Source organism: Haliotis rufescens, unplaced genomic scaffold (assembly GCF_023055435.1).
Source record: "Haliotis rufescens isolate VD_foot unplaced genomic scaffold, xgHalRufe1.0.p SCAF_3, whole genome shotgun sequence".
Classification (NCBI taxonomy): domain Eukaryota; kingdom Metazoa; phylum Mollusca; class Gastropoda; order Lepetellida; family Haliotidae; genus Haliotis; species Haliotis rufescens.
Genome location: NW_025964001.1, coordinates 58,096,465 through 58,122,859, shown reverse-complemented (window position 1 = coordinate 58,122,859; position 26,395 = coordinate 58,096,465). Strand labels below are relative to the sequence as shown.

At 39.1% G+C, this 26,395-nt stretch overlaps 1 protein-coding gene across 2 annotated transcripts in view; it reads right to left on the bottom strand.

Annotated features, from left to right (window-relative positions):
* The window catches only part of LOC124151127 (lysosomal cobalamin transporter ABCD4-like), a 41,166-nt gene extending 15,150 nt beyond the window's left edge, over nt 1–26,016 (bottom strand). The window contains exons 1-13 of one of the 2 annotated variants that reach the window (XM_046523463.2): nt 25,973–26,016; nt 25,273–25,391; nt 22,312–22,439; nt 18,175–18,314; nt 17,112–17,228; nt 15,215–15,340; nt 14,460–14,605; nt 11,605–11,726; nt 8,241–8,332; nt 6,557–6,640; nt 4,053–4,204; nt 1,878–1,988; nt 389–468 (exon numbers count right to left, since the gene is read on the bottom strand). In XM_046523463.2, coding sequence (XP_046379419.2) covers nt 389–468; nt 1,878–1,988; nt 4,053–4,204; nt 6,557–6,640; nt 8,241–8,332; nt 11,605–11,726; nt 14,460–14,605; nt 15,215–15,340; nt 17,112–17,228; nt 18,175–18,314; nt 22,312–22,439; nt 25,273–25,391; nt 25,973–26,016 — 1,461 coding nt within the window. The remainder of the gene's footprint in view (nt 1–388; nt 469–1,877; nt 1,989–4,052; nt 4,205–6,556; nt 6,641–8,240; nt 8,333–11,604; nt 11,727–14,459; nt 14,606–15,214; nt 15,341–17,111; nt 17,229–18,174; nt 18,315–22,311; nt 22,440–25,272; nt 25,392–25,972) is intronic. The other variant, XM_046523464.2, reaches the window with a different exon arrangement.
* Between the last annotated feature and the right edge of the window lie 379 nt (nt 26,017–26,395).

Sequence of the window (26,395 nt, the reverse complement as noted above, 5' to 3'; positions counted from 1 at the left end):
ACTCTCTTGCCTCGGAAAGAGATGGTCATGTCATACTGCCACACACACTGAAGAGTGAGTGACTGAGTATTGTTTTTCGCCGCGTTTAGCAAATATTCCAGGGAAGGGATGAATGTATTAGACTTAAATTACTTGCAACATGTCTAGCACGTCTATACTGCCACACACACTGTAGAGTGAGTGGGTGACTATGGTTTGTGCCAAAGTGGGGAATCGAACCCGGGCCTTCAGCGTGACGAGCGAACGTTTTAACCACGAGGGTACTCCACTGCGCCCCACAACACCATCAAGAAGGATTGACTTTATCCACCTTAACAACTTTCCATACTTTTATAATCAATACTTCAGGACCCAAAGTAATAAACGTGTTTGTAACACAAATACATACCTGTTCCCTCAGAGTACCGTCAGTGAAGTATGGCCTCTGGGGTAGGTAGAACACAGCCTTGGATCCTCTCGCGACATGTCCTGCAAAACATGGTTGTATTTTACATCATCATGAACAGTATTTCAGTAATACCATGGCATGTCAGCTTCATGTGGGAAATAATAATGATGATGATGATGATGATGATGACAACAACAAGAACAATAAAAAGAAGAACAACAATAACAATAATAATAGTCTTGGTTCTCAGGCACCGCCCGCATCAGCATAAAGTCTGCTGCACATTTCGTTTTTATTTCCATTTTAAAATCAAAGTCAAAATCCGAATACTTAAACAAATGCGATACAATATAGCACACAGTTACTTCCCTTTACATGCTCACTGCTTTACTGCGCACATTTCGTTTTTATTTCCATTTTTAAAAAAAGAAAGAAATCCTAAAACTCAAAAACAATGTGATCCAATGTAGCACAACATTACTTCCCTTTACATGCACACTGCTTAACTGCACATCTCGTGTTATGGTCATGGCAGCAATAGGAGTTTGTATGCTTGTTTATGTAGGGAGGCCCTTTACCAGGTTGATGGTACACAACTGTTTATTTGCTTACATACTAGTTTGAGCAAGCAAAAAAACCACCATCCCCCGCCCGCACTGTGTTTTCAAAAGATATTGCCTGAGAACCAATTCTTTTATTTTTTGAAGCCTAACAGTCATGTTACCATCTCAGTGTAACCGTTCATTCATGAGTAGGAATATGCATGGTCCTTACAAGTCATGGATCATAATCATTTTCCATGCCTGGACCATTACAGAAACGGTAACTCTAATTTCCATTTGGCTGAACTCTTTCTGAGTGAGTGAGTGAGTATGGTTTTACACTGCTTATAGCAATATTCCAGCAATATCCCCATGTGGGGAATCGAACCTAGGTCTTTGGCATGAAGAGCGAACGCTTAACCCACTAGGCTACCCGACCACCCCTCTTCCTTAAAGGTATCGACCAGATATCTATATCACCACATGTACAAAATATTTTTTTCAAGGGATATATTTTAATCGCTTAACCAGGGGAATATTTAACAAGTGCACAAGTGAGCGTGACGTTAGGGTTTGAAAAATTCATTAAAAAAAGTGGAAAATTAATAAAAACAATTTTTTTCTTTTGACTGCACCCCTCCATATGACACAGATTACATGTACTAAGTTTGAGATGAATCCACTGAATAGTTTAAGAGAAATCGCGCGGACAAAGTTTTCGGATGGACGTTAGGGTTTGAAAAATTCATAAAAAAATGAAAAAATTAATAAAAACAATTTTTTTCTTTTGACTACCCCTCCATATGACACAGATTATATGTACTAAGTTTGAGATGAATCCACTGAATAGTTTAAGAGAAATTGCGCGGACGGACAGGCGGACAGACGGAACCTTGGTATAACTATATACACCTGACATTTTGTCGGGGGTATAAAAAGAAACGTACCAGTAATGCTTGACCACAGGCCATTGATGACTCGAAGCAGGGAGCTCTTCCCACAACCACTGTCACCCGTAACCAGGATGTTGATCCCGCTCTCCAGCTGGAAATTCAGATCTAAACACATCCAACAGAACAGGCTTGTAAATAGACCACAGAATCAGTTGTGATTTCTGGAATTAGTCGGATGATGGCTGAGAGCAAAGAGTTCTAAAAGATTGGTTGGTTTGTTGTTTAACGCCGCACTCAGCAATATTCCAGCTATATGACGGCGGTCTGTAAATAATCAAGTCTGACCAGACAATCCAGTGATTGATATGAGCATCGATCCATGCAATTGGGATCAATGACATGCATCAACCAAGTCAGCGAGCCTGACCACCCGATCCCGTTAGTCGCCTTTTATGACAAGCACAGTCACCTTTTAAGGCAAGCATGGGTTGCTGAAGACCTAAGTTCTAAAAGAAACAGACACATGAATATAAATGGTTTGAATGATTTACCTTATAACCATCAGTAACAAAATGAAATCTTAAAGAACACATTAACGACACCCATTACAATAGCTTGGCCCAGGCGATCGGCAGTCCCACTACATATGATTCAGGTCACCAAACAGCTCCTTTGTCTGCAGGCTAGAATATTACATCAATAGATGAATCTGGCATTTAATGAATGAATTAATTAATTAAAAAAACAGCTACAACGACTCAATTTTACCCCAATGACAGTATGGCACGAAGAGACTATTTGATATTCAGGGTGCAGGTTGGGGAGGAGGCACTTAAGTAAAGCAAGCATGAATCATATCCCCCACCAATAAGACATGTCCGCTTGAGTGCAAGGCATTAGCCCTCCGGAAACGAGCACTTCCGCCAATTTCAAAGTCAGAGTCGGTGCTATGGAAACTTGAAATGTTTTTGAAAACTTTCAAATGACATCAGTATACCACTAGACCTATTTATGTGTCAAGTTTGGTGAAAACATATTGTACGTTTTTCAAGATCTGCTCTGGAAAGGCGCACTACCGCCATTTTCAGTCCGAGTCCAAGTCGTTGCCAAGGAAACTTGAAAAATAATTTTTTTTAAAATCCCCAACAATCAAAAGGCACCAGTTCACCACTAGACCTATCAATGTGCCAAGTTTGCTAAGATATCTCTCATGGTTTTTGAGTTCTGATCTGGAAACAAAATGTGACAGTCGGAAGGACAGACAGCACCAATTCCTATATCCCTTCTCGACTTTTTCTGTACTCACTTCTGGATGAGGTGGGGTGAAATGGGGTTTAATGTCATGATCAAGATTAATGCACTTATACTGCACTATGTTTTGAGTGTGTGTGCATGAGTGTGTGCGTGTGCGTGTGCGTGTGCGTGTGCATGAGTGTGTGCGTGTGCGTGTGCGTGTGCGTGTGCGTGTGCGTGCTTGTACTAAAGTACTCACTGAAATGAAAAAAAATAAATTTCGACCTCAGATCTTAAATAAATGCAGTTAATATACAAAATATGTAAATATTCAAACAACTCAATTAGTACTAATTGGGCCTTGGCACAAATACAGCGTATCAAAGGTTTTTATGCCTTTTTACAAGTAAAAGTGTGTAAAAATGTGAATAAAACAGACTATTGTGAAACAGGGCATAACCAGGTGTAAGTAGATCAAGGTGAATGTCCATGACCTATGACACCTTGACGACATGTGAGAACAGGTGCATAATGCCTATAGTCTGTTTCTGCTATGTCAATTTGGACTTAGTTTTATTTTTGAATGTTGAAAGTGACGACAAATTACCTCCTGTAAAGTACATTTTGTATTGTTCACTGAGATCAAACTAGCAAATCCAGACTAGTACTTTTCGAGTTGTTTTGTTATTTTGTATTTACAGCGACGTAACACTTTGTGTCGATTTTTAAATTGAGAAAAACGTTTTTTTTCATTTCCGTGAGTACTTTAGTCTGCACTCATCATGGTTTTATAGTGCTAGCCCACACAGATACCAAGTCATAGTTTAACATTAATACCCCAACGATACCCCACCAGGCAGTCCTGTTTTCATCCCCTTAATCCGGAGCGCCAGGCAGGGTAATTAAGCACCATCTTTTAACGGGGTTTCTTTTTAACACATGCCCAGGGATCAAATCGCCAACCTTGTGCTCTCCGTGCAGATGTCTAGTACTCACTTCTACACAGTATTTGGGATGACTTTGGTGGACCATATGTGACATCCTGCAGTCTGAGCGCCATGTTTGTCTGGGACACTGTGTCAGCCGCACCCTCAAGGAATTCTCTGTCAGTGTCAAGGTTAACGTCAGAGAGAGGCACCAGATCAGAACTGGAGCAGACGACAGGTGCAAGACAGACAGTGAGTGAGTGAGTTGGGTTTGACGCCGCTTTTAACAGTATTCCAGTTATATCATGGCATGTCAGCTTAATGTGGGAGGAAAGCCCGAAGTGGTGCAGGATTCAGACGTTACACCACTTTGGTAAACCCACGAGCACGGGTATGGTGCTGACAAACCTTGAAACATAATTGGGGCGAACCGGGATTCGAACCCACAATCATAGGTTTCTGGCATGCCCAAGGGACGCAACTCTGCACAGCGAATCGCGGCGCCTTAGACGACTGGGCCACCCATGCCCCCCAGCCAGCTTCAGAGGCAGAGAGATCAGGGATTTAATTTTATTGTGATGTCATGGCAACCAATGAAGTCACAACAGTTTGCAATTGTGATGCAATTTCATGGAGTGACATCTTTTGATATGACCCAAGCGACATCTCCGCAAGACAGACAGACAAGTGCAGTGATTTTCCCAGTGAGCACACAGGTTTTTACATTCATATCTCTGTAAATGTTAATTCTTAAACAGACAGAACACATTAAAGTTAATACTTTACTCATAACATTTGACTGTTATTGCATATAACAAATAACATATTTGGGATAACACTTTCTTAGTAAAGTACAAATTCTTGTACTATTTGGGGTTGAGTCCCATCCAGGATTCGAACCCACACTGCCAGAGTGAGGCACCTAATCGCCAGCACACAAAGTCAGCGATCCACAAAAATGAAATTCTGACAACTGGTAGTCTAGATCACATACTTTGTGTACCCCTCCGTCAAGTGTAAATTGGCATGGCTCTCATGGCTCAAAGCTATGAATACACAATGCCATTTAGAAAGTGGTCAAATGTAACAAATGTTATATTTGGGATACTACTTTCTTAGTAAATTACAAATTCCAGTACGTTTGGGGGTTGAATCCCATGTTACATTTGACCACTTTCTAAATCGTGTATTCATATTATTGCATACAGGTGATCTGTATTTCAGTTGATGTATTTTTTAACCAAATGGCCGCCCAAAGGAAATATCGACAACTGAAAAATCATATATTTCCATCATGTGCTAAAATACAATATGAGACAATGAGGAGTTACGGAGGATCTTTCCTAAAAAAAATAACCATTATCATAAGTCATTGCCACTTTTGAGGTCTTTGATATTTTGTCTATATAAGAATTAACATTTATGGATACATTAACATAAAAATGGGTGTGCACACTGTTTAAATCCACGTAGCAAACAATAGAAACTTACACTGCTTATTTAATCATCAACTGTAGACAATAGAAAATAAATTACCTTGATCAGTGCAATAATGCAACACAAGCCCCTCCCACTCTATTATCAGCCAATCAGGAAGCAGTAGTCTGTTAGTGGGCATGGCCTATCTTGTTATTAGGTTTATGGTCACATAAATGCAAACAAATAATCTGGTTAACCAATCAAAAGCTATGAATCACCTGCAATTTATAACAAGAGTCATCCGAAGATGACATATCCCCCCGACGTGGCATGTCGGTAAACTGTGTGTACCTTCAAATGTATTTAGATGGCAAGGAAATCTTTTTCCTTGATGCCAAAACCAGAAATATAATGAAGGTTATTAAATATTGGTTCATGTAGCTCACTTTCTCATGATCTCATGAAATTGGAATAACAATAACTTCGCAGATTTGCATATGAATAGCTCTGTAGTAGCCTCATGACACAAAGGCATAAAGAGAATGTACTAGGTTATGTAGCTCACATCATATATAGTATATGATATCGGTAAATAGTACACCTTAGAATCATATGTCAGGGGCTACAAATTAAAAAGATTAAAATCTATAAATAACAAACTGCACTTCTAGTGAACATGATTGATATTTGCATAAAGTTTGGTGAATCTCTGTCCCATGGTTTAGAATATATGCTCCAGACGAGACCATTACCCTAAGTCCACCAATTTTCAATTTAAATTGAAAAAAGAAAAAATCTGTTAATAGCAAAGACACCACTACATAACCTGCTTGATAGGTGTAAAAAGTTTTGAGAAGCTAAGTTGTATGGTCTAGGAAATATGCTCCGGACAAGAGCAGTACCCTCAAATTTCCTAAGTTCAGCATATTTCCTAAAAAAAACGACAAAAATAAAAAATTCTAAAAATCTCTAAACAGAAAAAGGCACTGCTACTGAGCCTGACTGGTAAGTGTACCAAGTTTTGTGAAGCTAGGTTGCACGGTTTAGGAAATATGCTCCGGACAAGAGCAGTACAGTCATTATTTGTTGGGGGGATAAAAAAACTGGATCTCCCGAACAAGGACAGTTTCAGTACCTGTCTGCCATTGGTCTCACCTGGGCATTGTCTCCTCCAGGAAACTGTAGTCCTCGGACTGTGCATCCTTTAACCGACCCAGCACTTCAAACAGCTCTCCAACCCTGGCAGAAATATACAGGTTGTGATGAGACCATCTTACCGAGGCAAGAGCGTCCACTAGCCTGTATCGAAGTCTTGTTAACTAGGCTTTGATACAGGCTAGTGGAATCGCTTGCCTCGGGAAGATGAGATGACACATACATGGAGACAACTATGCCCAATATCCAACAGTCAATAAAAACAGCCGGAAACAAACTGTCTTTTCTAAGAATGTCTACGTTCAGTGTACATGCTTCTATGGTTTCTTCCTAAACATACCGTATTCGACGTAATAAGCGCCAGGGCGCTCCCAAAATTAGAAATAGCGGGCTCTTATTAAAATATTATTTTGGTGAAAAAAAAACAGAATTGAAAGATAAATTTTGTGGTTTATGCTGACAGCCTGGAATGTTTATGTACGGCAGATATATTTTTCCAGAATTTAATTGCCCATAATTAAAGGTGCATATAACACACGAGTGCATATTATACGCGAATGGACAAGTCTGGTGTACATTGATCAATCGGAAAGGGTGCTCATTGGGATTGTTCACTTGCCAATATATTAGCAAATATCGCCGTGGGCGCTCATTAGAGCGGGGCGCTTATTATGTCGAATACGGTAGTCCTATAACATGCACAAAGTCCCATTGCAAATAAAATATTATATATCTGTCACTCTGTCCATATAGTACCTGAAAAATACACTGGACTATAACTCTAATGTTTGTTTGTTTGTTGTTTAACGCCGCACTCAGCAATATTCCTGCTATATGACAGCGATCTGTAAATAATCAAGTCTGGCCAGACAATCCAGTGATTGACATCATGAGCATCGATCCACGCAATTGGAATACGATGACATGGATCAATCAAGTCAGCGAGTCTGACAACCTGATCCCATTAATCGCGTCTTACGACAAGCAGAGTCGCCTTTTACGACAAGATGGGTTGCCTAAGACCTATTCTACCACGGATCATCACGGGTCTATAACTCTAATGAAATAACTGAGGTCACTGCAAGATGATATAGTGTTCAACTACACAAAAACCATGAACAATAACAAGGACTTTAAAGTGGTCCAACTGACTAGTGAAATGTTTGTTTGTTTGTTGTTTAACGCCGCACTCAGCAATATTCCTGCTATATGACAGCGATCTGTAAATAATCAAGCCTGGCCAGACAATCCAGTGATTGACATCATGAGCATCGATCCACGCAATTGGAATACGATGACATGGATCAATCAAGTCAGCGAGTCTGACAACCTGATCCCATTAATCGCGTCTTACGACAAGCATAGTCACCTTTTACGACAAGAATGGGTTGCCTAAGACCTATTCTACCCCGGATCATCACGGGTCTATAACTCTAATGAAATAACTGAGGTCACTGGAAGATGATATAGTGTTCAACTACACAAAAACCATGAACAATAACAAGGACTTTAAAGTGGTCCAACTGACTAGTGAAATAAACGGACATGTCATGGACTTGCTGCTGTAATTCATTTATAGGCCAGAAATTGCCAAAATATTGGAAACACGAAGATGTGAAAGCTAAATGTAAAACTCGAGTACGGTACTTCCTGTGACCTGTAGTACACAATGTAACACACTGACCTGTGAGCGTTGCCAGCCATGTTAGTGACCTGGGAGGACAGGTCGATGAGCTTGGTGAAACAACTGATGAGGTAAATGGTCACAAACGCATTCTGGAGCACAGAAACAGCAAATGGGTTGACGACACTCAAACATCAGGAGATGCAAGTAGTGGAAATTTGAACTACCTTTCTCAGAGAACAAAACAAAACAAAAAAGGTTCCAATACAGTATAATTCATAGAATTATACCAACAATCGAGTTACTGTAAAAAATGGGATATAAAGAATCATTTCTTTGCAAATTTTTGTAAACGAGAAAAACAAACCTTAGTGCACATGTTCTTTGAGTGCAAAATTGTAAAACATATCTGGAACGTCCTTACAAAATGGATCAAAGACAAAACTGGAATAGAACTCGAACTTTCAAAATTGACAATTTTATTAGGATATCAAGAAAAACAAAATGATGTATTAAATCATATTATAACTGTAACAAAGCAAAACATATTCAAATCAAACTTTTCCGACTCCATACCAAATTTCCCACACATCAAACAAGAAATAACCGATTCATATTACATCGACAGAAATATATCATCTTCACAATGTTAATACACACAGTTCATGACATTTTGGTCTCTCTGTCACCACCTATTCGTTTAAAACCGGGGGCACGGGTGGCCCAGTCGTCTAAGGCGCCGCAATTCGCTGTGCAGAGTTGCGTCCCTTGGGCACGCCAGAAACCTATGATTGTGGGTTCGAATCCCGGTTCGCCCCGATTATGTTTCTAGGTTTGTCAGCACCATACCCATGCTCGTGGGTTTCACAGAAGTGGTAAACGTCTAAGACCTGCATCACTTTGGGCTTTCCTCCCGCATTAAGCTGACACGCCGCGATATAACTGGAATACTGTTAAAAGCGGCGTTAAACCCAACTCACTCGAACTTGCACAATCCAACAATATGACACTGGAATAATTTTTGTTTCTTATCATCTATAGATATACTTTGTAACTTGTATGTATTTAAGATTGCACGTGAACTATATTCTGTAAACATATTGTTTGTGTACTCCAAAAAGAAATAAAATATAAAAAAATATTAAAAAAACTTTCTCAGAGAACAGTGACTCAAAAATAGTAATTTTTTTCAAGTTGACAAATAAAGTCAATCATGACATTAATGAAACAAAATCTGGGTGCCCCTTGATTGCATTAGGCTTATAAAATAAAAGTATTGGTTTTCAGCCATCGGCTTTTGAAAATAAAGTGCGGGCGAGTGGTGGCATTTTTTTCTTTTTGCTTGTTCAAACTAGTATTGAACCAAATAAACAGTTGTGTACCATCAGCCTGGGAAAGGGCCTCCCTACATAAGTGAGTGAGTGAGTAAAATTTTAAGTCACATCGGCAGTATTTCAGCCATATCGTGACTATCAAAAGTTAAATATAATACATACATTGAAACTTGTATAAAAACCTGCCAACGAGGGACAGTAAAATAACTAGACTTATCACAGAAATAAATTTAAAACTAGTATGTAATCATAAAATCAATAGCACTATACATAACATTACATTATAAAAACAGGCTATAGATCGCCAGCAACAGAAGGTAGACCACCATACTGGGGACCAAGGGGACTTACAGTACCTTTGCTACCTGCATGGACCCCAGCAGGATTTACATCATCCCTTCAGCAACTGGCGACTGTATGCAAAGTTAGCCACAAGTAAAAATACAAATATTCTACGTTTAAAAGAGTAGTAGGCAGAAATATTCTTTGAATGACATGGACTTACGATATCCTCTCAGGGGGACAATAATTTTACACTACGTCAACCCCCTTTGAGGATACGGCCACCTCCCTACATAAACAAGCATACAAACTCCTATTGCCGCCATGACCATAACACGAGATGCACAGTAAAGCAGTGCGCATGTAAAGGGAAGTAACTGTGTGCTACATTGTTTTCTTTCTTTTTTTTGAAAATGGAAATAAAAACGAAACGTGCAGCAGACTTTATGATGATGCGAGCGGTGCCTGAGAACCAAAACTATTTTTTTTTAGCCTTAATAAAGTGATGAATGTTAATTTAGACATACTAGAATATACTGTCACTTCAGGTTCAGCGCAAATGCAGTAAACAATCTTTATCACATATGTTCCCTCAGTCTGTCTTCCAGACCCAAGAGCATAAATTAAAAAATGAACTAACTCAAGTCTACTACTGGATGCTCCAACAATCTTTATCACATACGTTCCCTCAGTCTGTCGTCCAGACCCAAGAGCATAAATTAAAAAATGAACCAACTCAAGTCTACTACTGGATGCTCATGTGAGTGGGTGACATAGAAAATAGTCATATTCCACATGTTTCCCATAATCGCAACATTCCCTTTTTTCCAAATGTCTTTTCAAAGCAAGATAAGTTTACCGAAATAGATTTTTCATGTATGCCTTAAATAAAGAATGTAATGAATCAGGCAAATAATACCAGTTACCATAGTGTCTTTGAGGTGTGAACTGATTTGAAGAACCAAATAATGGTAGTTGGGTTGTTCCCAAATATATGTCAAAAAATGAAAGTGGATGCTTAAGTTGCCATGGTTACTTCCTTGAATTATGGTCAGTTTGTGGAATGCCGGTATATGATATCTATGTGAATAAAATGCAAAATTACAGAGTGAACGCTTTGCAGAGTAAGGGAGACAACTGTGCAGAAATAGTCCTCCAACTTTGCCTCTGACTGCATACAAGCTATGCAGTAAACAACTAGGAGTGAGTGAGTGAGTTGGGTTTAACGCCACCTTGAACAATATTCCAGTTATATCACGGCGTGTCAGATTAATGTTGGAGGAAAGTCCGAAGTGATGCAGGTCTCAGGCGTTTACCACTTCTGTGAAACCCACGAGCACGGGTATGGTGCTGACAAACTTAGAAACATAATCCGGCGAACCGGGAATCGAACCACAATCATAGGTTTCTGGAGTGCCCAAGGGACGCAACTCTGCACAGTGAATCGCGGCGCCTCAGACGACTGGGCTACCTAAACAACTAGGAAATGAAAACTGCAGGTTTTTTTAGTATCCAATGCCTGGTAATTGTAACCAGAATCAAGGCTGTTAGGTTTCAAATGTCTAAATTTTCAGGCATAAAATTTTTCCATGACATCAGTTGGTTTATAAATGCAGAGAAAATCAACTTTATCGAAGTCTTTCCATATGAGTACATTGTTGTTCACATTTGGCTAAAAAATAGAATCAAGAAAACAATTTGTACACCACAAAAAATCCAGAACATTCCAGTGATTTGAAACCTTTTTCAACAGAGATTGCAGACCCAACTGAGCGTTGTTCACATTGATGTCAATGATACACATATACCTGGCTGATAAGTGCAGACAGCTGCTCCGCTGACAAAGAGTCGTAGCTCCCGGCAAAGACAGGCACAGCAATAGCAATGTAGCTTAGAATACTGCCCAGGTAGTCTGCAGCCTTGATGGAAACTGGAAGACAAGAAGAGTAGGTGTCATTGTCAACTATAGTGAGTGAATGTGCAGGATTATTTTAATTAAGCCATATTCAAGCAATACATCTCCACGGGCTACAAAAGAATGGGCGGGCTTCACAGATTGCAACCATGGGTCCACAGCTTTAACCACAAGACTTCCCCACCATCCGCCAACTACAGTTACTACATGAATGCTACAGTTACTACATGAAGGCTACAGTTACTACATGAATGCTAGTTACTACAGGTATGCTAGTTACTACATGAATGCTACAGTTACTACATGTATGCTAGTTACTACAGGAATGCTACAGTTACTACATGACAGGAATGCTAGTTACTACAGGAATGTTACTGTTACTACAGGAATGCTACAGTTACTACAGGAATGTTAGTTACTACAGGTATGCTACAGTTACTACAGGTATGCTAGTTACTACATGAATGCTACAGTTACTACATGAATGTTACAGTTACTACAGAAATGCTACAGCTACTACAGGAATGCTACAGTTACTACATGACATGAATGCTACAGTTACTACAGGAATGCTACAGTTACTACATGAATGTTACAGTTACTACAGACAGGAATGCTACAGTTACTACAGGAATGTTACAGTTACTACATGAATGCTACAGTTACTACAGGTATGCTAGTTACTACAGGAATGCTAGTTACTACAGGAATGTTACAGTTACTACAGGTATGCTAGTTACTACAAGAATGCTACAGTTACTACAGGAATGTTACAGTTACTACAGGACAGGAATGCTACAGTTACTACAGGAATGTTTCAGTTACAACAGGAATGCTACAGTTACTACAGGAATGTTACAGTTACTACAGGAATGCTACAGTTACTACAGGAATGTTACAGTTACTACAGGAATGCTACAGTTACTACAGGTATGCTACAGTTACAACATGAATGCTACAGTTACTACAGGTATGCTACAGTTACTACAGGAATCACACAAAGCAATATACACTGAGGCATACAGGTTCTCATGCTGATCACTGTCTAATCCTTGTGTTGAATCTTATTGGCAAGTCATCAATATCTGTTCATCTTGATGCTGTCCCCAGCAACATACACTGGTCGTACCATGGGGATTCAGGGTTAGAATTGATCCCCAGCAACCTATGCTGGTCGTACGAGGCAAGCTAGGGTGCATGGTTAAAAACTTATGGGCTGTACAAAAGCTTGGACGGACGGACGGAAGGACGGACAGACGGAACGCTATATACCCCCGATTTACTTCGTAACTGGGGGTATAATTAGAAATAGGGGGCTCTTATTAGTTGAAAGATCGTAAATGTCATGGTTTATGCTGACAGCCTGAAATGTTTATGTACAACAGATATATTTTTCCAGAATTTAATTGCCCATAATTAAGGGTGCATATAACACACGAGGGCGTATTATATGCGAATAAATAAGTCTTGTGTAAATTGATCAATACGAAGGGGTGCTAATTGGGATTGTTCACTAGCCGACATATTAGCAACTATCGCTGTGGGCGCTTATTAAAGAGTTTTTACTCAAAGGGTTCTATTTTAATTTGGTTATTACATTTTTCATTGGGTAACCAATATTTTTTCACTCATCTATTCATCACTCTATTGGGTTTTTCCCAAAATGAGTAAACATTTTAAGATTTTAAAAAATAATATAATGTTTTAGATGTATAAAAGGGTTCCAACAATAGGCTTGACTCGAAAAGTAAATTAGCTCGTAATTGTGTTTTGGAAATTAGCTCTGTTATACGCATGCTGAAAAAGCTTTATTGGGGATTTATGCATGCTGTTTTTATACATTGAGTTTTTCATTTAATGCATGCGTTTCTGTAAGCAAGTTAATTGAAAGTAATTGAGTTCTGAATATTATTTGTGGGGGTGGGGGCTGGGTATTTTACGCCAATACGCAGCTTATCTGTAGCTCTGAGAAAGAGAGACTTAAATAAACACTTCTCTCTCCTAGACTGCCCCTGAATTCACACTGGGGTGACATTAACTTCTTTCCACTTACACCCTGAAATCATCTTTACTTTTCGAGTCAAGCCTATAGTTAGAACCCTTTTATACATCTAAAACATTATATATATTTTTTTTTAAATCTTAAAAGTCTTTTGACTAAACTTCAAAGAGTTCAAAACTGTGCTGCCAGGCTTGTTACTGAATCCAAAAAGTTTGACCATATCACACCGATTGTACAGAACCTCCACTGGCTCAAAATCAATAAGAGAATCCAGTATAAAGTGATGCTGATTGTGTTCAATGCGAGACACCATCAAAAACCAACTTATATCAGCGAGCTTCTTGAAGATTACGTGCCTGGGAGATCTCTCAGATCAAGCTGCCAGTCCCTACTCTCTGTGCCTAGTGTTAGAACGGCGACTTTTGGAGGTCGGAGTTTCGCCAAAGTTGCCCCTGAGCTATGGAATAGGCTGCCATTGGATATCAGGAACATTGACAGTCCTACTTTGTTCCGATCAAGACTCAAAACCTATCTTTTCACCAAATCTTTCTTGGAGTATTGAGGCTTTGTGTTTTCCTAGCTGCGTAATGTCTCTTTTTTGTGTAGACTCAAATGAAGCGCTTTTGAGCAGTTCTTCGAAGTGGATACCAGCGCTATATAAATCTGTAGTTATTATTATTTGTGAGGACTATAGAAGTACAGGACACATCCTAAACCAAGGATATCATGTTGTTTATAAGACTCACAGTTCAGAGCGTACTGTCTGCGTATCAGTTTATGCTGGACCTTGATAAGATCATGGAGTTTCTGATTGGCTTTCTTCTCCTCAGTGACCCCTGACCTGTAGAAAGCTGCTGACTCTGCATTTACTCGGATCTGCATGTGCTTGAACCTGCATCACAGAAGAAGAGACCACTTAGCACTGATTGTGCATCCAGCAATCACATTAATTACAACGTTCCTTGTCTTCAAATACAGGGTATCAATAATTCATTATGTGATTTTTGCTATGTAAGTATGATGAAAATGTTTTCATTTAAAGATTCCATGATAACAAGACATAATTTTTTTTAATACATACAACACTGTGTCCGAGCCTAAAAATCGAGGTGACAAATGCTGTGATGTCATTTGACATGACAACTGATGGAAGCTTTACATAACTCATAAATATTCGTTCAGTATGCACAAATGCATGAATGCATTAAATAAAACAAACTATGCCTTGAATGAAGCATATGTAAAACTTGCTACATGGAATTAATTCAGTACCTTTACCAGAGATTTAAAAATTTCCAACCTCTTCAATAAACAAGTTTTTTTATTACTGTTTAACATGATCAAGTTTTACCATCATATCTAAATCTAGTTGAACATTTCATTGTGAGGTATGGCGGGAGCTTTGTATCTCTTATATGGACCCTAGGAATAAAATATTCAGGGGTCCAGAGGATAATAAAACACTGTCACACTACACTGGGTGTAGGAAGGCGAGTCTCACCTGAAGTCTCCCTCCCTCCTCTTCTGATGGAAGACAGACCTCACCACGGGGGACATGAGGAACTTGTTGATGATTGTCGCCAGGATGAAGAAAACCACCACACTCACTGGACCAATGTACCCAGTGCTGAAACAACCAACAGATGACCTGATTTATACATCCAACAGGTGACCTGATTTATACATCCAACAGGTGACCTGATTTATACATTCCACACTCACTGGACCAATGTACCCAGTGCTGAAACATCCAACAGATGACCTGATTTATACATCCAACAGGTGACCTGATTTATACATCCAACAGATGACCTGATTTATACATTCCACACTCACTGGACCAATGTACCCAGTGCTAAAACATCCAACAGGTGACCTGATTTATACATCCAACAGATGACCTGATTTATACATCCAACAGGTGACCACATTTATACAACCAACAGGTGACCTGATTTATACATTCCACACTTGTTGGACCAATGTATCCAGTGCTGAAACATCCAACAGATGACCTGATTTATACATCCAACAGGTGACCTGATTTATACATCCAACAGCTGACCTGATTTATACATCCAACAGGTGACCACATTTATACAACCAACAGGTGACCTGATTTATACATTCCACACTTGTTGGACCAATGTATCCAGTGCTGAAACATCCAACAGGTGACCTGATTTATACATTCCACGCTCACTGGGCCATTTGTTCATATTTAATATTTTATTTGTAAGATTTGACCATTAGTGTTTACTTTTGACCCTATTTCAGCTGATGAATTTCTTGTCCAAATGACCACCCTTTGACAAGTCCTCACTTAACAATGCTCACAGAAACCTTCACTGAATTACTGAATGAAACTGTGAGATTGGACAAGTCATCAGAGCCATAATGGCCTTCTATGCTCCAAGAAGTGGTGAGATGCACACGAGTATGTGTGTGAATGCATGCTTGCTAATGTGTGGCTGCTTGTCCTGACTAATGCCGTTTTTTAATGCTAGCCAAAGGAGATGCCATGCGGCAGTTTAACATGAATACCCACTCAAGCACATTATACTGACTCCGGGCCAACCAGTCCTTGTTTTAGCCCCTTAAGTGAGTGAGTGAGTATGGTTTTACGCCGCTTTTAGCAATATTCCAGCAATATCACGGCGGGGGACACCAGCATTGGGCTTCACACATTGTACCCATGTCGGGAATCGAACCCGGGTCTTCGGCGTGACGAGCAAACGCTTTAACCACTAGGCTACCCGACCGCCCCTTAGCCCCTTAAGAGAAGTGCCAGGCAGGGAAACAACAAGAACCATCTATCACCGGGTACATCTTCCCGAGGCAAGAGAGTTAACTGACTTTAAAAGTCCAGTTTCCACCCTTGCTGAACTAGGCTGAAATTACTGGGCTCGATCGTAGCGCCACCAGTGGCTATTACCAGTTATGTCCCTTCTAATCCTCTCCTAAGGACCAATCAGATTCCAACTCTCGTATCACTTGCGTTTGCTTCACACAAAATGGTGGCGCCCAGTCAGGACTATCTGATTGATAATCAAGATCTATATTGTGATAAAACGGGTCTTACATCGCGAAATGCATCAAATCACGTGACCACCCTGATTAAAAACATGAAAAGATTTAGAATGATATCTGTTGACAATGAGTTGGCAATGCACATGACTTGCAATAACTGCAGTCGATCGAAATCTGAACGACAGTTTACGAACCGGATTTCGATTTCGGTGCGCGATTTTGATTGGACTGTGTGTTGACTCGTTAGTCCAGCCAAAATGGAACTCCATAATACCAGCCTAGTTCGGCAAGGGTGGAAACTGGACTTTTATAGTTAGTTAACTCTCTTGCCTCGGGAAGATGAACGTGGTATGGCCCAGAGTACATACCGTACGGAAGCTTGGTACACGTAGTAGCCGATGGTGAAAGGGGAGATTATCAGGGGGGCAATTATCAAACTGAAGAAATTGCAAAGTTTGTCCACATCCTGCGTGATTCTCTGATCTCTGCAAGATACAAAATGGTAGAATTTGTTGTTTATATTCAGCAAGTATGTCATCATGGACATATATTGGTGTTTGGAAACATGAGTTTGTGCAATGAAAAGTAGACTAAGAATCATAAAACATAATTTGAAAGAAAAGGGAAAAATGATTTGCATTAGACACAAAAAACAAAACAATTGGTTCTCAGACAATGACTTTTGAAAATATAGTGCAGTTGGGTGGTGTGTTTTTTTTGTTTGTTTGTTTGTTCAAACTAATATGTAAACAAATAAACAGTTGTGTACCATCAACCTGGGAAAGGGCCTCCCTACATAAACGACCTGTGAAGATCCAGGGGTAGAATAGGTCTTCAGCAACCCATGCTTGCCGTAAAAGGTGACTATGCTAGTCGTAAGAGGTGACTAACGGGGTCGGGTGGTCAGGCTCGCTGACTTGGTTGATGCATGTCATCAATCCCAATTGCGTGGATCGATGCTCATGATATCAATCACTGGATTGTCTGGTCCAGACTCGATTATTTACAGACCGCTGTCATATAGCTGGAATACTGCTGAGTGCGGCGTTAAACAACAAACCAACCAACCAACCAACCAACCAACCAACCAACCTACATATACAAGCATACAAACTCCAATTGCTGCCACGACCATAACATGATATGCGCAGTAAAGCAGTGCACATGGAAAGGGAAGTAACTGTGTGCTACATTGGATCACATTGTATTTAAGTATTAGGATTTTTAGATTTGGGGGGAAAATGAAAAAAAACAAAAAAAGTGTGGCAGACTTTATGATGATGTGGGCGGTGCCTGAGAACCAAGACTATTATCTTTTTTAGTCTTATGTACATACACTCAAGATAAACAATCAAAATTGGGTTCTCGGGCAGGTCGGAACATTTAGTGACAACAAAAAGTTGTAACAACAAGAAACAGCAAAGTACACACGGGTTATCTATAGCTTTGTCCAGCACATTGAGTCTGTAATAGATGATGTCGTAGAAGTAGCGGCGGTGTAGAGCAACAGTCAGCATGCTCCTCCAAGTCACATATAGTACTGATGACACATACAAGATGGTACTCTTCATCTGAACATGCAAGAAAATAATGTTAACATCATGCTGGCCTATTTCTGATTTCGATGTTCATGAAAGTAGATATAGCCATGTTTAAAAAATTATGAAGCCTTGCAGTTTTAAGACACCTGATTTCTAACAATCTCATCAAAATCAGATCTTTGTACTCGCTACCGAGTTGAGTTGAGATTTTTTAAGTCACATCGGCAATATTTCAGCCATATCATGACTTACTCGCTTCCACTAAACAAAGATCTGAGGACATCCCATTAGGGGTCATTTCAGAACGACCTTTCATTCGACCAATCAGAGCGTTGCTTACCAGATCATGAATGTGACAGTCGGAATGTGATTCCTAAACATGCAGCCTCGAAAATTTTAACGCGGGGTATTCTGAACGATAGTTACAGGCTTTACGACTGAATCCATACAATCTATGTGCCCTGACATATTATTAACCATCCCAGAATGTTCTTTTGTTCAGGTTTCAATTTTTTAATCAAGAATTTGTCAAAATATGTTTCAAAGCATAGTCGCCAATTACACATTAGTGCCGTAAAGCAAGAGAAAGCTGCTTTCTGATTGGCTAATGTCGACTTCTTGTCAGTCATTCCATTGGTCAGTTAAGGTTTGTGAAAGGTCAGTCTGACGTGACCCGTAATAGGGTGTCCTCAGATCTTTGTTTAGCGGCAGCGAGGACTAAGATCTGATTTTAATGACATTGGATTTCTAAGAACTTAATGGGAATGTTTATCCTGCTGGTTGCAACAAATCAACACTAATGAAAGTGTATTTGTACAGCGCCAAATTCCATACATGATGTGTAAGCTCAAAGGACAACAATTGACAAAGATATATACAAATATATAAGATAGGTAGGCGATAAATCGCAAAGAACAATGAAGAACGAAGCGTTGTTTATAATCCATGATAAAACATTGTTTTATCATGATGTCATTTCTTGACGACGTCGTAAATAAGACGACATTATTTTTTAGAGGGAGGTGTCTAGATAGACGTAGCTTGGCAGCGCAGATGAACGCAATGGCTGAACGATCGCTTCCAAAAGTGGGAGATATATGAGAATCAGTATTGGGAGAAAAGGTACAGATAATCAACGTGAAAATTGTGAAAGTTGTGAGACCACATTTAGCGCCCCCCCCTCATAAATTATTGGACTTGTCCGACATTGCTGCAGTTGGATTCTATGCAGGGAGTCATCATTATTTAAATATGGGTCTATATTTTGTTAACATTATTTAAATATGGGTCAATATTTTGAAGCGAGTACTTTTAACTATCATCCTTAAAGAGGCTGTACGTAATGTTGATATCTCATACAAGAAATAAACAACAGCCGTTTATCGCAGCTCCTCATGGTTTATTCTCCCAGCAGTGTTTTATTGGACGATTTTTTATTGGACGATAAACAACTCCAACTTGTCGTTTATTTCTTACATACAGATAAACCTATTGCAATTAGATTGTAGATATTCTAAACATAAAGGTCTTTATCTGGCTCTTGAAAGAGGCCAGGGTCCACTTGCAAAATGTGATCTTAGTGCTACATTCATCGTAACATAGATACTGTAACATAGACTTTACATCGTAACATAGATACTCTAACATAGACTTTACATCGTAACATAGAGACTCTAACATAGACTTTACATCGTTACATAGATACTCTAACATAGACTTTACATCGTAACATAGATACTCTAACATAGACTTTACATCGTAACATAGAGACTCTAACATAGACTTTTCATCGTAACATAGAGACTCTAACATAGACTTTACATCGTAACATAGAGACTCTAACATAGAGACTCTAACATAGACTTTACATCATAACCTAGATACTCTAACATCGACTTTTCATCGTAACCTAGATACTCTAACATAGACTTTACATCGTAACATAGAGACTCTAACATAGACTTTACATTGTAACATAGATACTCTAACATAGACTTTACATCGTAACCTAGATACTCTAACATAGACTTTACATCGTAACATGGATACTCTAACATAGACTTTTCATCGTAACATAGATACTCTAACATAGACTTTACATTGTAACATAGAGACTCTAACATAGACTTTACATCGTAACTTGGATACTCTAACATAGACTTTACATGGTAACATGGATACTCTAACATACACTTTACATCGTAACATAGATACTCTAACATAGACTTTACATCGTAACATAGATACTCTAACATAGACTTTACATCGTAACATAGATACTCTAACACAGACTTTACACAATCAGAGCAGACTAGTGATCACACTTTATGAATGAATGACATTATTTCGTAAGGGGGCCACCGGCCCATTATACATTGTTCATTAATCGGTATCCATTGTAACTTTCAAGCGCCAGATGATAACAGAGTATATAAAATTAATAATGGTAAAAAAATAGAGCAGATCATACTAAAAAGATCATTTCTTGTCCACAGGGGTTTACCCCAACCGATTACTTTATATGAAATTGTTTACAGTGTATAAATAAACAATGAAGCTTTGGAATGTATCAGTACTTATTTACAAAAGAGTTTGTCACAGTAGATAAGTACATAAATTCTGTTTACAGTGTATATTTGAGCAATAAAGTTTGAAAAGTAGAGCCGAAAAGTAAATCCTACAAGAAGCATCAGTTCTTGTTTACAAAGCGTCTATTTCACCCGACCACGGGGGACTGAATTATTGAAAGCCATTATTAAATATGTAGTGAGTATCAACCCAAATACATGTGGTTTCCTCTTAATACCTGTTCATATTAATCACTGGTTAAGAACTTTTCCCTTTTCTTAAATGCAAGAAAAATAAATTTTCCTATGCTGTTTAACATTGTGGTGTTAGAAGATACAAGTAAACTATGAAGTTTTTGCTCTGTAGGACAGGGTGATAATAACTAGGTGAGTGAGTGAGTGAGTTGGGTTTAACGCCGCTTTTAACATTATTCCAGTTATATCACGGCGGAAAGCCCGAAGTGATGCAGGTCTAAGACGTTTACCACTTCGGTGAAACCCACGAGCACTGGTATGGTGCTGACAAACCTAGAAACATAATCGGGGCGAACCGGGATTCGAACCCACAATCATAGGTTTCTGGCGTGCCCAAGGGACGCAACTCTGCACAGCAAATCGCGGCGCCTTAGATGACTAGGAATAAGTGACTAGTGATCACACTGGTAAGCTAAACTGACGGGCGGCCATTCGGTAAAAAATACATCAGTTGATATAAAGGTCAAATGTATGAAATAATAGTCACATGTTACGAATAAAGTAATGAATATCATTATAAAGGTCAACATACAAAACAAACAGACGACATATGAAAGAAAGAACAATGTGTAGCATATTTAGAATGTCAGAGCACACAAAAGGACACCAAACACTAAAGGACAATGTCGACAATAAAGAACGCCTGATGGCGGTGCAAATTGTGCAACAGTCTAATTTTAATCAGTTTGTTCAACTGTGTATATGATAAATGTTGGCAATGGGCAACATGTCACCGAGGTACACTATTGGGGTTCTATGCGTACCTCGTTAGGTTTTATACGAGCCGGAGGCAAGTGGTATAAAACTAAACGAGGGACGCGTAAAACCCCATGTACCCCTCTTGATCCTGCCACAACGAATTTATCTTACCGATATGTTTTAATGCAACATTGTAAAAGAATTAACACAAACTCAAAATTGACAGAAAACAGCTTTCGATTGACCTGGATTCATTTGTGCTATGTCATGTGACTTCCATTAACTCGTGCAAAAAGCGTGCAGGTTTTTGCTTTGAAGTGGGGTATAAGGGATATATTTATATATTTATGGAAATAAAAATGAAACATGAGGTGGACTTTATGATTATGCGGACCAAGATTATTATTTCTTTAAGCCTTAAGCCCCTGGTTGCACACATGTGAATTAACATTGCTTTTAAAAAATCTTAGCTTAATTAAACATGATAAAATGACAAAATCTCTTACAAAAGCTTCTACGAGAATCAGCAGAACTGCCTTGATTGTGTTGGAACGAAATCCGTCCACGTCCTTGTTTCCCAGGACCTTGTAGTACTCACTAGGGAGGAGGCCTATGTTGAAGATGATTACTTGCTCTACAAACACGAACAAAATACATATACTTGGACATCAGGGACCAGTTTCACAAAACAATCTGAGCGCTATGCCTGTTGTAAGTCCATGTCGAAGTATGTCAGTTATGTGTGTTTGTTTGTTGTTTAACGCCGCACTTAGCAATATTCCAGCTATATGATGGCAGTCTGTAAAAGATCGAGTCTGGACCAGACAATCCAGTGATTGACATCATGAGCATCGATCCTCAGCAAAATTCCAGGTATATGACGGTGGTCTGTAAATAATCGAGTCTGGACCAGACAATCGAGTGATTGACATCATGAGCATCGATCCACGCATATGGGATCAATGATATGCATCAACCAAGTCAGCGAGTCTGACCACCCAATCCCGTTAGTCGCCTCTTACGACAAGCACAGTTGCCTCTAACGGCAAGCATGGGTTGCTGAAGACCAATTCTACCCAGGATCTTCACAGGTCTATGGGAGTTTTGTTTTTTTATTCACAGGTTTCTTTGGGATATTTTTTAACAAGTCGTGTTTATGAATTATTTGTCTCTGCAGTTTAATGTTATTTAAAATACAATTTTTGGTGGTGAAAACTGTACATTTGCATTCTGCAAATTAAAAGAAATATGGCACTGTAGCTCACCTGAATATGTAAGTCCGGTGTACATGCTTTGCAAATCATGCAATCGACCAAACCTGCATGATAGTTTACTAACCGGATTAAGTTTTGTGATTTTGATTGGACTATGGATTTACTCGTTAGTCCAGCCTCAACTCAATATAATACCAGCCTAGTTCGGAAAGGGTGGAAACTGGACTTTTATAGTCAGTTAACTCTGTAGAGGGGAATGTCCGAGTAACTCTCCATTCCTTAAAAATAATGGAGCAGAGGCCCTGCAGGGGCCAAGGCCCATTATATTTAAGGAATGGAGAGTTACGAGGATATTCCCCTACTTAAAACTCATCCCAACTTACACTCAACATACACTTTGACAAAATATTCTGTAGTTGAAAATATTTGAAAAATAAACCAGAACTCTTTGTTGTCTGTATTTTTACTTCATGAGTTGCCCTTGCGTGATGCACGAGGAATGCATTATCTGCCGCTGACATTTACAATGCATGGTAGACGGCTCTTCATAATTTCATTGGGTCCTAAACTAGTATTTATCAATCGCTTGCACATTGTTAATACATGCTGATGGGTATAATAGGAAATATAGAGTCCCGAGCAAGCGAATATTTATATTACCTTATTTGTTTTTTCTAGTCAAAGGTTTATCTAATTGCTTTAAACATGAACATTGTTGTGGGTAACCTGCTCTAACATAAAATATATACATATTATTTTGAGCTTATAAGCATTATGCAAAATTATGCAAATATTTAATAGTTAATTTCATATCATGCCTTCATGTGCCGCAGCAGCTGAGATTGACAATTACACGTTTTCAAATCTAACTATGCGTGTTCGAACCCCGCTGGCGACACGTTTTCGGAAAAAGAATGAAAATATTCACTTGTAAATAAGTGTAAAAAAATAGTTCCGTCTGTTACAAGTGGAAATTAATTCAAATGTTACTTCAAGGTATTGTACAGTTGACAAGCAACTCTCCATTCCTGAAAAATAATGGAGCGTTCAAACAATGGAATGACGTCACAGATGTGTTTTAACTTGCTTTGGGAAGTTGGCACAGGCATTGCAAATGATGCCATGGTGTGTTGAATCATTTCTTAGCAAGTGAAATGGCTTGTCTAGAAGTTCCATGACAGTTTCCTCAAGCAAAAATATTCGACAAAAATAAATTAGTCATCCTGCTTTCTCAAAGTTTGTGAAGATTTAATGCAACTGAAAATGTGAAAACAGTGAAATGAACAAGGATACCCACACACGCATTTATTTACATGCTCCGTTTCTTCTCATCCCATGCATACAAACGCTTGAGAAGGGGGTACAAACAGTTTGTCCAAATTTAGAATGTTTTTTTTGTTTGTTTGTTTTTTAACCCCGCACTCAGCAATATTCCAGGTATATGACGGGGGTCTGTAAATAATCGAGTCTGGACCAGACAATCCAGTGATTGACATCATGAGCATCGATCCACGCATTTGGGATCAATGATATGCATCAACCAAGTCAGCGAGCCTGACCACCTGGTCCCGTTAGTCGCCTCTTACGACAAGCATAGTCGCCTTTTACGGCAAGCATGGGTTGCTGAAGACCTATTCTACACCGGATCTTCACAGGGCCTAAATTTAGGAGCTAAAGAATGTTTGCACACATGCTGTCCAAACTCATCCCAAAGATGTTCATTGGCAAAATGTACCAGTCCCACACAAATTTCTCCTTTTTTTAAAAATATTTCGAGACTGTCGCTCAAAATATATATTTAACCTTGAAGCAAGGCAAACCAATGAAAATTCTAAAACCAGACTTTTTGATCTGATGCAACAAATAAGTGCCCCACACCTAATCATGCATTTTTATTGGATTGTCAAGATTCCAGTACATATTTACATGGTGTTTGTTTCACAATTTTTAGGGGGCACGGGTGGCCCAGTCGTCTAAGGCGCCGCGATTCGCTGTGCAGAGTTGCGTCTCTTGGGCACGCCAGAAACCTATGATTGTGGGTTCGAATCCCAGTTCGCCCTGATTATGTTTCTAGGTTTGTCAGCACCATACCCGTGCTCGTGGGTTTCACAGTGGTAAACGTCTGAAACCTGCATCACTTCGGGCTTTCCTCCCACATTAAGCTGACACGCCGCGATATAACTGGAATACTGTTAAAAGCGGCGTTATACCCAACTCACTCACTCACTCACTCACTCACAATTTTTAACTTACCCAGTAGAGATAGCAGAAGAAGAAAGAAACTCAACAGAGAGGTCACGCTCAGCCATCTTGGGAACATCAAACGAAAAAGTCGCAGGAAGCGTTTGATGAACACAATATCAAAACTATATCTGAAAAAAAGGATGATAATACATGTCTATACACTTTATAACCTGTTATCAAAATTTTAAAAAATGACATTTTCATATGTTCCAAGGCCATCTTTTGATTCATAATTATTGCATTTATTTATTACATAATTTATTGTATATTATGATTCATTTTATTAACCTGTCCTTTATTGGCGTTAACATGTTAAACAAAACTCAATAGAGTTAAGTCAGTGCAATAACAAAATAATGTCCCAAACATTTAAATAGTTATTAGAACAAAGCATGTCTCATTCATTTCATCATGTTATACTCTTATACTGCAAACTAAACGTGATTGTAACATAGATATTTTCGTCCATTTTTTTTTTACCGATTTATTTCATTGAAAGGTAGGGTGCAAAGGGAGGTAAGTGATATCGTTGGCTGCTCGACAAGGGCTCGCTTATCTGAGCCGGGAGCGAGCTATTCAGAAATATAAATTTCATAACTCATAGAGACAAGATTGGATTGAAACTGCTCACATCGATGCAGCTGCATCTTATAAAGCCCTTGAACAAATATGGTAGCTTGCCACTATTTAGAAACGTATATGGACTCACTTCGAATCGGAGCTCAAGCGAGCGTGGCCTCCTTCCGAGGACATGTTTAGGGGAAGACAACTCCAGGCGACCGCAAGTGCGAGTTTCAAAGTCACAATCATTAATATGGTGGTTCAAGCACTAACATTTCGTTTGGCAATGATGTATACGGGTGATCATTGGGATCACTCTACGTGCTTTTTTTTCAAAGCCATTGTTTCACGAAAATTAATTACAAATAGATCTACATCACATCTTGAACATAGATCTATAGTGTATTGGATAATTATCTTTTTTTAAAAAATGTAAGAAGCATTCTTATCTTCATCCAAATCACTGGAGTCCGTATCTAAAAATAGACGCCCTCGTGCATATTCATTACCATCTCCACACGCGAGCCCGAAGGAATATGCATGAGGGCGTCTATTTTTAGATACGGACTCC